We start from the raw sequence: 13,039 nt of genomic DNA on the forward strand, positions 1-13,039 counted from the left end.
TTCAAAACGCGCGTTTGTGTGGCAAACTTTGGCTCCGGACCTCCTCGAGCTCTAATTGCAATTAATTAGCGCGAGCCATGAAACCGTAATTAACGTCCAGGTCAAGCCACGGTGCAGTTATCACCGTACACAGCGGTTTGAAGGACTGAATGCGCGAATTCGCAGCACAGATTTGAATCGACTCGAGTCGACCGGGGTCAAGATACGCGATCAAGCAATCGCGGGGGCGTCTCGAGTCATTTTTTGTCTCCATCAGCCTTGACACTTTTTGCCCTCTAAGGAATAATTGGGCAAGAATCCGCGCTCGCAGCGAGCCATATGCTCCGAACAAAAACCATTTTTTTTCTCTCTCTCTCTCTCTCTCTCTCTCTCTTTTCCACCGCTGTTTTACTTTCTAAGTAATCGACCATCGCTTAAATTAACTTGCGAGTCGAGGACGATCCGGGTCAAATTTAAATAATGGTCTGGAAATACGGTGTGAGTCACCATTTCGTCACTTCTTCAAGAAATATACAATTTTTGGAAAAAGGGTAAGTTTTGAGCTTTCGTTACTTCATTTTCGAGCCTTGCCAATCTTTGAAGAAAAAATTCTGGCCCTCCCGACAGAATTGTTAACTAGCCTCGTTTATTTTCATGCGAAATTAAAACGTTCGGAGAAAAACGGCCTTCATTCGGATTAAAGAGTAACAGACCTTGAAAATTGGAATCAGTCCAATTCAGTCTCAGTTCAAACCTTGATGAAAATTGAGTATCTTGGTAAAAAATTGCGGCAATTAATCAACGATCGGGTGACCGAGCTTTCGTAAAAGTTTTTTGAATTTCTCTCAGTACGTACGAAAATCGGTTTTTCGTAAAAGAAAGGAAGATTGAATAAAAAAAGTGGTGGTGGTTCATATACACTGGATGTGAGACCCGGAGCTGCGTCTGCAGGATCCGTGGGAGAGAGAAAGAGAAAAAGCCAGACCTAACGGTGTATAACATAACGTGGGTATACGAATTTCGCAATATTTTGAGGAAGGGAGAGAGCGGATTCTGCAGAAGTTAGATCCCGGTGAAATTAATTGGTAATTATCCTAGAATTAGCGCGTAACTCGCACGCATCTTCTTATATGAACATATACCAAGATGGGTAGGTGTGCGGTATATTGTAATATAAATAATTCACCGGCTACGGCTGTTGCGGTATAAAACGAGTAGGACTCGGGTTTTTCCCTCTCTCTCTCTCTCTTCCCCTCTCCTTATCTTTCTCTAATGTTCATAGGATAGTTCAGCCGTGATTCTCCCACGCATCGCATTATGCGCCTGCAAAGCCATACCATGATGTAACAATAAACAGGCTTCAACCATGCGGACAAGCGTATATAAACACACACACACACACACACGGTTACACGTACATGGATTGTACATATCTACGAAACAGCTTTCTCTGCCCGTTTCCTCCAAAATCCACCGACGAACAATGGGAAATAAAGATAGACTTTTCCGCGCGACGCTCTCCGTGCGAACTGGAGCCTCGAATTTCCCCCACTACGCGGGCCCCACAACGGGCCCCTGGGCCCCTCTTGGGCCGCAAAAGCGCGAGGAGGAAGACGCAGGGAATCAGCCCTGTCTGAGAGTATATATACTCTGGGAAGTTTTTTGTACGGCACATTCGACATTTTGCTCTTGTATCTATCTTATCGCGGATTAGATTTTGGTTTGAGAAAAAAAAATAAAAATATATATATACATATATATATATATTTTCTCAAATCTAAGCGTTATACCTTGAGATTATGGAAAGAACTGTGCGTCAGGTAATTAACACGTTGCTGAATTAAGGCGATTCATTGTCGGAGGGTGTTTTTTTTTTTTTGTTTTTTTTTTTTTTTTTTTTTTGTGTGATTTTTTGAGTGAATATAGAACGGAATTTTTTCAACTATCCGCAAACACAAACACTCGTTGTGACGCGACATACACGTGGCGAAATAAAAAAAACCGTTTCTCGATTAGTCCCGAAAAATATTTTTTACGTCTTATGCAGTTTGGAAAAACTTGTGATAGAGTGTGAAGTGATAATATCGTTATTATATTTCTATCCCAAATTATGACTTTTGGACTGATTTATGGCAATCTTGATCAATTCGGATCTGTAAAAATTATTTTGAACCATAGAATATGATATTTGCTGAAAAAATTTGTAACAACACTTTTTCTGCTGAGTGCGATCAAAATAACTAGAAACATGTTTATGACGTACTTGTTCTTATTTTATTTTTTTTTCTTCAACGTCAAAGGAGCGGTTGAATATCTCATTAATGAAATTCGATTGATCTGACACGTTTTTTCTCAGCTTGACCGGACGAGAAAATTCATGCCTGTTAACTTTTTTCTTAACGTAACTTCGAAACAGTATTTTTCGTTCGTCCAGACATAAAATTTCTCCGTCAAAGACAAACGACTCTCAATTCGACGCAACTTATACTGATCATTTTCATTAGGGAAACATATCGGTTTCAAGTGATTGGGTGAAATTTTAAAAACTACCAATAATAATAATCGTTAAAAATCGTTACGCAATTTTCTCCTTGAAAGCGTTTTAATTGCAATATAAATATCGAGTTTCATGGTCTGAATTAAGAATTCAGAATTTGAAAAGTTCCGAGAGTGCAAAAATGAGAAAATTTTTAAATCTGTAACAACGTAATTGAGAATGATCCAAGATTTTCAGTTCCGTGAATTTCTGGCTCGGTGAAATTTCATCACTTTGATTTTTCTTTGTTTTTGATTTTCGATATTTCTGAGCTCAAAATCCTGATCATTCTGATTTTTGTTTTGTTTTTTTTTTTGTTTTTTTTTCTCATTTTTTACAAACATCTTAAGTAATCTTAACTTTCGGAATTTCACTCGATCGAAACTTTATTATTCGGATCACCGCTCTATCGGAACTTTACTTTTCGAAACTTTGCTCAATCGTAACTAAAATTCTCGGAATCATGCGTTTCGGAACATTGAACCAGCGTGTTTCCGGCCGTTCGAAACTTTGTTGTCGTTTCGTCAAAGTTCGATTTCTTCGCTTCAAGCTTTCCCGCAAAATAATTCGGAATTAGCCGATTTCGAAACTTTCAAATTCGGAACGTTAAACCCGCCGCCCACGCATCGCGCCCTTTACACAAGACGGCGTATAGCGCCAGGGCGTTGCTGGAATCGGAGATTCCAGATCGATGACGAATCGTGGGTGGAATAACGGAGAGGCTTAGCAGGAGTTACGAGGTGGAAGCTCGGGGTTTCCTTCGGCGGACCGTGGCACGAAACATTGAGCCTAGGCATAGATAGACCGAGGCAATTGTACCCCGCGTACGATATACGAAATCCCTCAGATTATTATGGACTTTGTAATAGGTAATTAGGGATACACGTCGAAACCGTTGTAGGGATTATGCAGCCGGCAGAATCTGCACCTGCACAAACCGCCGACCTCGATCACCAGCGTGTGCCATATGCCTTATACCCGGATCGGATAATTGTGCGCACGACCTCGCCCAGAGCTTAGCTATTCACAATCGGTCGATTTAATGCAGCTCAGCCAGCCGGCTCAGCTGTAATTAACGTGTTGGTTAAGCGATCGATTCGTCGTCGATTTGAAAATAAAAAAAAAATTAAAATAAAAATCGTTACAGACTGCACTGTTGAAATTTTCTCTATGGAACTTCTTACACTGAATTAGAAGTTTTATTCGGATACGGAACAGTGAATTCACCATACATTTACTGTGTGTTCAGTTTACGAACACAAAAATTTTAATAAAAAATTTTGTCAAATTAAATTACTTTTTTGTCTTTTTCCTATTAATTTTAGTAAAATCAACAATTTTGATTCTAAATTTCAAAAAAATGCATAGCAATTTACGATGCTGCGCTGAATTTGTAAATTTACACAACTTTTGTACGGTAAATGTGTAGTAAGTTCACAATCATTTTTAACAGTGTGGGCAACTGCTTCTCTCCATGATTACGATCGGAATTAATTGGTGGGGAAAAAATGCTAGAGTCCAATTTTTGTCCTCCATTTTATTGCGTCAAAACCAAATCACATAAATGACGTACGATACTTAGGAAATAAATATAACATACATTGCATTGTACTAATTGTAAGACGCTTTGCGATATAAGTACTAGACTCTTGTGTGTGTTGGTTTGGTTGAAAATAAAAAAAAAAATTGCAAACAGAAAATGATATAATAATAACAGTATATAAACTTTGAAGTATAATTTGTTGGTGCATTCGAAATTAAGTGCGTAGTGTTTGATGGAACTGTTGTATAAATTTTTTCTTTCCATTTTTTAGATATCAATTTTATTATTCTTGCAGCTGTGTGGCAAAATTCCTCAACTCGTTCAAACGGTTCCCTTCAAACTCGGGAGCCGATTTCGGTGAATATCGAACTTCACGTATTTTCGTTTCAAGCTTTGCGCGGATCGGTACACAGACGATATTATCGTACGCATTAGGGAATCAGCCTGCAGTTCGTCAACTAGTTTCAGTGTCACTCATCCGTAAGGTGAAGGAGAGACAGGCTCGAATCGCGATGTCTGTAGCCGATGCACAAAATCACACAACAGCGATATTGTCACAGCGTTAATTTTAATCTGTCCGATAGCAAACGCGAGCTTCCTAACAACGAGAACTGAACGTGAAGCGATAAACTCGGTACAACGAATACGTCTGTCTTGACTTGGGTTAATCTCGTTCGTCGGTTAAACTTGACGTTTTGCAATTTCGACCGAAAACATAAAATGATAAAACAGTGCACGATTTACGTGCATCGTTAAAATTGTTTAGTACCTGCACACGATATCGATTAGCTACTGCGGTTACAAACATCGACGCAAGTGATACAACGAAATGAAAATCGTCGATGCGGATAAATTTTCATTACTGGAAACCAAAAATTACCCAACAAAACACGATAATCTTCGAATTACGACTACGGCTCAAAGTGTCTATTGGAGAATAATCATAGTGTGAAAATAGGGTTTCAATAAGCCTCCTTGACACGTTCGAATAGAATTTTTTCGTGGAAAATGAATCAATTTAACTTTCGTTAACTTGTCATAATCGTGTAAAAGTTGAAACATAACCGCTATAAACTGATGACTAACCACTCTTGAGTGAATAAAATCAAGCGATTTCACCGAACAATTACTGCTGTCAAATATTGAGTGACCGTTGATTAATTCTTATGGAATAACCGTTCCATTTTATACAAGGATAGCAGCCGCCATAATTGATATCGATTTTATTCCGCAGGTTATTCTGACCCTGTCCTTGGGGATGGGTTTGGCGTTTTGCGAGCCGCCGGTAAGCAGCCAGTACGGTGTGCCGGGAAATTTTGATGGTCAAGGCAGCCATGGGGTTGGTGGTGGTCATGGGGGTGCGGGAACCGTGACGAACAGCTACGGGGCTCCGTTAAATGGAGGAGGACACGACGCCCACCAGGATTTCATCGACAGTCAGGTGAAATTTGGGAATCCATCACCTTGAAAGTACAATTTGAGATGAGAAGAATTTGGGAATAATTTACGATACGGAAATTCAAACTGTTTTGTGCAATTTTTCAGTAATTTCGGGTCATTGATTGGGAAACTTTTCAACTTTGGGGTGTGAGAGTAGAATTGTTGAAAAAATTGCACTTAAAGAGTCTTGGTTGTATCAATTAGCAACTTTGTAGTTTAGAATTTCTGGTATCGAAATTTTCGATTTTTCTCACAGTACGAATTCTAAGTTTTTAGATTGAACATGTTTCTAACCGTACCGCATTTTGAATCACCTGTTTTTTTAGAATCCCCAGTATTGAACGATTCGATTTTTTTTCTCTTCTTCTAAGAAATTTCTAAAAAGAAATACTTGCAACACGTAGTTTTCAATCGTCATTGAATTGATTTTTGGAATGAAAACAATTTTCCGGTAAATTTCAAATCGAACTATAATCAATACTTTCAATAAATTTCATCACGGTATATTTACTATAAAATTATTATATTCCTAAGCTACAAAGATCTTTATCAAAAAAAAAAAAAATACGTAGAAAAAACATGCTGGAATTATTATAAACGAAATCTCAGCGGCCTTATTTTAAATCGTTTGAAAATATTTAAAAAGAAAGAGTAGATTCATCGATTTCACCCTACGATGACTTATTTTATTCAAAAAAGAAGAATAAAAAAAAAAAATGCTATACAGTTTCTAAAAATTCACAAAAACACAATGCTAAAAAACATTTTTTCTAACCGCACTTTCCCCTATTTATGCATATCCAAAGAGATTTTCACGGCTTGCGAGTATAATAATTTCATCACGACTATCTCGTGAATAGAATTGCTAAAAATTATCGATTCTTTATGAACCTGCAATCTCTTAAATCTCTTAAAATCGTTCGAGAGGTCTAATCAAGGGATAAAATACGGTGAGGGTGAGGAATTCAGTCTACAGAGATTGCAGACTTGAATTTTAACAAAAATTGATTACAACTATCTCGTAAATAGAATTGCTAAGAGTTATCGATTTTTGTCATTAACCTGCAATCTCCTAAAACTGTTCGGGAGGTCCAATTAATGGATAAAAAAAAAAAAAAAAAGAGACACGACGAGGATGAGGAATTCAGTCTACCGAGATTGCATACTTTGAGCAAAGTAGAAACTTCCGCAAAAAGTGGTGCGATAGGAATCGCGAAGGGTAGGACGAGAGGGAAGGTTGGGGGTGGTTTGCTCGCATACGTCGGGGGGCGCATGCAAGTGCAGCAAAGTGGATTCTTGCATAATGGGAGCATTTAGATTCACCGTAGCGATTGTAGCGACCCGCCGAGTCGCGTATATAGACGATAAATGTTTGTCGCGCGTCTAATGCTCTCGGCATGGTGTCCCGGTGTTGTAAACCATGCGAACCTCCCGACCCCGACCCGACGACCACAGATAAACCATTTTATGGTCCCCGCCGCCGGCTTCCACAATACTGCGGATACCTCTCTTATATGTGTGTGTCTCTAAATTGCGAAAAGTAAGTCCCTCTCTTTACTTCTTTGTGCACGTTGGAAGCGAATCGGGAACGTCGCGTCGTTATTGCGTCGAAGAGATTTAAGTCGGGATCGTGTTCCTGGTTAATGTTCAGGTCAAGCCTCTCGCCTTATCCGATCCAGTTTTGCCCGTGAAATTTTTACTCGCTTTTATTCTTTACGTTTTAAAAATTATTTCTCACTCTCTCTCTATCTCTCTCGTGTATAACGCATACCATTCTCTTTTTCTTTCTTATTCTTGTTACATCTTTTTTATACTTCGGATGAAAGATTGAAGTAAATCTTTAAAGGAAAAGCTTAGACGCGTTGTCCTTGAGTGTCACAAAAGAAAAAAAAAAAAGAAAAATAGGCTGATGGTTCACTTTTTTGGTATACCTTTGATTACACCGTAAAAACGAAGGAATTGATTCAAAGGTCGTAATTTTAGAGGTAACAAAAATTTTCATTGTGTTTTTAGCTGTCTCGTGATGGGAAATGTTTTTTTTTTTTTGTTTATTTCTTAATTTAATAAATTCCTCGGAGTGAGGAAGAAAATTCTTGTGATCGTAGAGTTTTTCTTTGAAACGTGAAGCCTCAGTACTCTGAATTCAATTAGTGAAATAAACTGCTTTGAGGTATTCAAGATGAAAAAAGATGGTGTATTAAACGAGAAATTACTTTGCTGGAATAATAGAGAAAAACTTTCCTCCCCAATCAATTTCAAGATCTAAAGTTTTTCAGGCATAAAAAGGGTTTCTTTTGTTCTTCAATATTGCAACACAAACTACCCTCCGGTACAGAAAGTGGTAACGGCATAAAAACCCGAGGGAGTAACGGGGGAAAGAAAAATTAATAACTACAACTCGGAGTAAAAGCTGCATTACAGAAGCTTGAATGACGAAATTTTCTCGCTGCAGCTCGACTCTGACGCTAATTATTTAAGCGAAAGGGATAGGGAAGAATTGAAAAACTGACAAAACGAACGCGAGACAAATTAAAAACTGTCGATTCTTTTTTTCAATTCGCTTACAATTCATCCATGCATTTTCTTTCGTCATTGGTAACAAAACGCGAAATGCAACGGCTTAACAAAAGGCGGAGGACGACGATTGAGAAATCCGACTTACTTCCAGCCACGGCTATATACGTATAATAATCAGCTATTACAAGATCCTCGAGTAGCTCTCCATATTCATAGTATCGCTATTACACAGTTCAGAGGCCTCGTTCCGAGCTACATATTTTATACGTGTGAATATAAACTGACTACCCGATCCTCTCGTTCTCCTTTACATTCGGTACGAGCGGCTGAAGAATTTATTCCTACAAACATAACTACCAGACGTTTATCAATAAGTTTATTATCATGCGAGCGAGAAAGATCTAAAACTGATTTATGAGGCCTTGAAGCAATTTTCCACTTCGCTAATCTCAGTCACTTATTCTGTTATTTTAATTGTTTTTCCCCATTATTTAACCTACCGTCTGTTCGTTATCCAAACTTCAATCTTACAACGTTCAGACGCATGGCTGTAAAATAACAGGAAAAATAGAAATAAATTTATTTCATGCAAACAAAGCTTTGAGATACACGTCGACGATTCATTACAATATCGATGATTCTATCGTCGTCTCTGATGTAATGTTTTTGGGTTTTTTATTTATTTATTTTTTTTTTTTTTTATTTTTTATTTCTACTTTAAATCCTCAGCCGAAATCGTACGAGTTTGGTTACGCGGTGAAGGACGCGGCTTCCGGAAATGATTTCGGACGTCGCGAGACCAGCGACGGTGAAACGGTGCGGGGTGAATATCGAGTCCAACTTCCGGACGGGCGTACTCAGATCGTAACTTACACGGCTGATTGGAGAACGGGATTTCACGCTGATGTAAGGTACGAGGGTGTCGCCTCGTATCCCGATCAGTACAACAATAACAACAACAACAACAACAACAACAACAACTACAACAACAACTACAACAACAACAACGGATACAACGATCTGAGCGCGAATAGTCTCCATACCGGATACAACGGAGCTGGTAATTACAACGGAGGTGATTGAAATTTCTTTGAAGAAGAAGCTGAGCTTTCGTTGTAGTTAAAAATCAATGGCAGCAAAAGCGGTGTCAGTTTCTGTGACGCTTAAAGCTAATCTATTGATACAAAGTCACTGGGACGGTCATATTTTCACCTGACGATTTCATTGTCAGCTTAAAATCGTTATTTTAACAGGCTGATGTTTGTAAATGCAAGATTCTAAACGAAATTGAAAATTTATGGAAAAGTTGCGAATACACTTTGATCATTGGTTCAGGTCTCCAATATTTTTTAGTCGCGAGACGTAGGTTGTGGAAAATACGAAATGACGTTATGGCAGTGATTTTGGATTTGATTTAGTGGGAAAAAAAAATAAAAATAACTGGACGGACAGGAAAGTTTTAATCATCGCAGTTTCAGATACTGATTTTAGAAAATAACCTTTTTTTTTTCATGAGAGCTATCAGTTTGATCGTTTGGGATTGCAATGATTTGAAATACTTTTCATTTATTATTGTTTGAAATATTGTCTTCCGAGTCGTGATTCATTGAATGGTGTACAAATTTTAGGTAACAACGGAGCATACAACGGGAACAACAATTATCACGGCAGCAACGGGAATTATAACACAGGCGTTGGTGTCAGCGGTGTCAACAACAATTACGCCAACGGTCACAACAACAATTACAACGACAATAACTACGATGGAAACAGTTTGAACGGCGGTTACAACTATAACGCGGGATATTCGAGCAACGCTAATAATAATTTCGGTTCGAAATCCCCGGTCTCATCGTACGGAACGCCAGCGTTTCACTGACGGAATACAACGAATGTAAAAACCGTTTAACAAATTAAGTGGAGAAAAAAAAAAAATATATTTATCGATCAATTTAACGGTGGGATTAAAATACGTACCTGTATACCGTTTCTTGTTTGTTTTTTTTTTTCAGGTGTAATTTTTTTGTATCCATTTTTTTGTAATAAAATTTGTAAAAAAAAAAAACACGTAAAAGGATTGAAAAAAAAAAGAGAGAGAAAAAACGATAAGAAGAAACAATGCGGCGGAGGTTGAACGGCGGGATTCACCTCAGTTTCAACGTCTCGACTTTCGTTAATTAATTACTCAGCAATTAAAGGCCTAGGATTCTTACACTCGTACGTTATACGCGAATGTAACAGAAACGAGATATATAATACATTCCCACGCGATGATCTCGTAATCCTTGATACGCAACGCACGCGTGGGTATAACGCCGATTACTTTTAATGTTTCACTAGTGAGTCTGTGCATTTTATTGTGCCATTTTTTTCCCTCGATCTTCCATTTCACTGTATAAGATATATAAATATCTATCGTCGTGCAACATAGGGGAAAGTATGAATAGACCGAAAGCGTTTATTACTTTCAAGAGAAGAATTAATTCTTCTACATTGAAATACATAATATATCGTACATATGTAGATGAATTATACGACTAAAATAATTAGCGTGTTTACCTACATTGTCTTTGTTTCAAACAAAGACGTGATATTAAACGAAACCGGCAAAAGTTCCATGAGAATTTAACTTTTCTCTTTTTTCACTTACAATTTATCGTCATCAGTTCGCCTGTCGCTATTATTTACGACTGTAGAACCAAAAACGTTGAACTCGAAGAAAAATTAACGAATTCCAATACACTTGAGAAAATGTATTTGACTCGTTCGAGGCTTCCGATATATTTTTATACCTCGTCTTTTTTTCAACATAAGAGAATTAATTTTGTCGCCTCGTAATTGGAGAATAAAAAAAAAAAAAAAAATGGATACTTGAAAGATTTAGTATAGACAAACTATGCGTTGTTGCAATTGTTGCAACGATCATTTTTATTAACGATTTTAACCTGCTCTGTTCTTAGACATGAAATCTTTCTTACGGTTGTATCATAATATTAATTATATTTCGTTCGTTGTATTTCACATATTTGTAGAATCATACAACGATTGGATAAAAAATCGTCAAACGGATTGAATCACACAGAGACTAAACTAGACAAGCTAGTTGGCACAGTGAAACAAATTCACAACTGAGTTGGTCTGCAGAATGTTTACGCGGAGCAAACTTCTGTTTGCAAATTGTTAGTGCACTCAACCGGGAATTCTTGCCAGACCGAATCTGGGTACGAAATAAGTTCAGAAGCAGTTGGAACGGCTGCGAGCATCTTTCGGGCGAGGGAAACGAGGAAAAAGAAAAAAAAAGGGGGGGGGGGGAGGGGAGGAGGATATCCGGCTCGAAAATTGCGGAAGTCTGAAAAAAAAAAAAAAAGGAAAAAAAAAATTGGAGAATACTTTGTACACGTGAAATAAGAAGGAAGAAAAGCTCACGGCAAAAAGAAGATCAACGATCAAATCGAAGCAAAAAATTATACACTGTATAAGAAAAAACTCGTTTATTATATTCACCAGAAAATTCAAGTAACTATTTTACAGGTTTTTTTCAGTTGAATCGAGCCTTAACGTTAACGGATTGTTACACCAATATGAAAAATTATGATAACAGTTGTGAGAAGATTTAGTTCGAGCGACGATAATCGAAAAGAATATGAATAACGCACGCTAGATTTTTTGGTCAGAGCTAGAAAGGCATTTTTCAATTTGTAACTGAAAATCGATTTTTCTTAGTTACGGCAGAAATGTAAATAATTAGCGATCGCAGAGTGAGCAAGACTGTAAATTTCTCTCTGGGATAATGTTCCTGCGCAACGTGGCAATTGCAACTTATTGTAGTATCAAGACGAGTAGGTATTATACACGAGTGCAGTTCACATGATGCAACCGTTTGAGCTGCATCTCGAGAAATGCCCAACCCACCTCTTCATTGTCACGTATATTGAAGAGCGAGTGTTATAAGCGTGTGTTTCTCTGTAATACATCGCAAATTCAATTAGAGATCGTATCATTTTCAGCAACACACACGGCTTAACGTACGTGTATAGTGTACGTGCTTTACATATATGCCAATGTACGCGTAACTCTCGGGGCTGTAATTAAAGTGGAATAGGAGTTCTGACTCGCATGTAGGTTATATATATATATACCTCGGCTTACTGTTTGGCAATTTGTTAATTAATGGAGTATAAACCCTCGGGCTTCCGCCTCTTCTGCCCAATTGGCTTGATGCGGGTTAATTTCCGAATCCTGACTCGGTTTTTCCGGAATAAAAACCCTGCTTCTTTTACCAATGTTTTCCTCTTTCTGTATATTCAATGAAAATCGAGGATAGCCGAGTATGTGCGTCAAATCCTGGAAATTGATCCACTTCGAAGTGAAATCTAGGCGGGATATTCTCCTTTTCGCCAAGTTTAAGTTCTTAAAGAAAAAACGAGGGGATTTTCATAAACTTTTAGAGTCGATTCGCGATTAATGGAAACTATTGCCGATCACCCGACACAGCGTACAGAGATACGCATCGATTATAGACGGCCGGTGCGGACGCAGGGAAAAAGGACCGTGATGAGCCAGACAAAGGATATAAAAAATTGAAGAGAAAGTGAAAAGAGATTAACGCCGAGCGGCGGTGTATAACGTGTAATGTGTATGCAAATTACGCAATGCGTACTATGAGGCTACGTATATCGCGTCTAGGATACGTAACAATCGGCCGGTTTTCATCGTTTGGAAACAGACGATCAACCACCCTTGAAATCCACCGTGTACACCTCTCTCGCTATCCGATGACAGTTATTGAAATCGTTCGGAATCTATGAAATCACAAGAAATTCTTGCTGTTCGTTTCGTGAAATCGTTTGAAACCCTCTGACATCGTATAAAATGTTGTAATATATTGGAAAACTCCGTAAGATCTTGAGAATTTCCTAAATTCTTTGAAATAACAAGAGACTGGAAATCTGATGAAATTATAATGAAAACTCGGTGAAGTCTCTCGATATTCTGCAATTCTGAAATCGAGTGTGCCCAGACAC

At 38.0% G+C, this 13,039-nt stretch overlaps 1 protein-coding gene across 2 annotated transcripts; it reads left to right on the forward strand.

The window, feature by feature from the left end:
* The first annotated feature begins 1,663 nt into the window (after nucleotides 1-1,663).
* Nucleotides 1,664-10,023, forward strand: LOC107221206 (probable serine/threonine-protein kinase clkA). Of its 2 annotated transcripts, none has more exons than XM_046745296.1 (4): nucleotides 1,664-1,799; nucleotides 5,293-5,499; nucleotides 8,745-9,090; nucleotides 9,644-9,971. In XM_046745296.1, exons 1-4 carry the CDS (start codon nucleotides 1,779-1,781, stop codon nucleotides 9,892-9,894), a joined length of 825 nt encoding a protein of 274 aa, XP_046601252.1. In that variant the 5' UTR covers nucleotides 1,664-1,778; the 3' UTR covers nucleotides 9,895-9,971. The 2 variants fall into 2 exon arrangements, with proteins under 2 accessions (XP_046601252.1, XP_046601253.1); XM_046745297.1 differs by having other exon boundaries at nucleotides 1,707-1,799; nucleotides 8,745-9,075; nucleotides 9,644-10,023.
* The last annotated feature ends 3,016 nt before the right edge of the window (nucleotides 10,024-13,039 follow it).

The sequence above is a fragment of the Neodiprion lecontei genome, chromosome 7 (genome assembly GCF_021901455.1).
Source record: "Neodiprion lecontei isolate iyNeoLeco1 chromosome 7, iyNeoLeco1.1, whole genome shotgun sequence".
NCBI classification, from domain to species: domain Eukaryota; kingdom Metazoa; phylum Arthropoda; class Insecta; order Hymenoptera; family Diprionidae; genus Neodiprion; species Neodiprion lecontei.

Bases quoted from the DNA above. Each gene is read 5' to 3' on its own strand.
- LOC107221206 (XM_046745296.1), top strand. From the start codon at position 1,779: ATGGAAAGAACTGTGCGTCAG. The intron at 1,800-5,292 runs GTAATTAACACG...TTTATTCCGCAG, and splicing joins TGGAAAGAACTGTGCGTCAG to GTTATTCTGACCCTGTCCTT. The intron at 5,500-8,744 runs GTGAAATTTGGG...TTAAATCCTCAG, and splicing joins AGGATTTCATCGACAGTCAG to CCGAAATCGTACGAGTTTGG.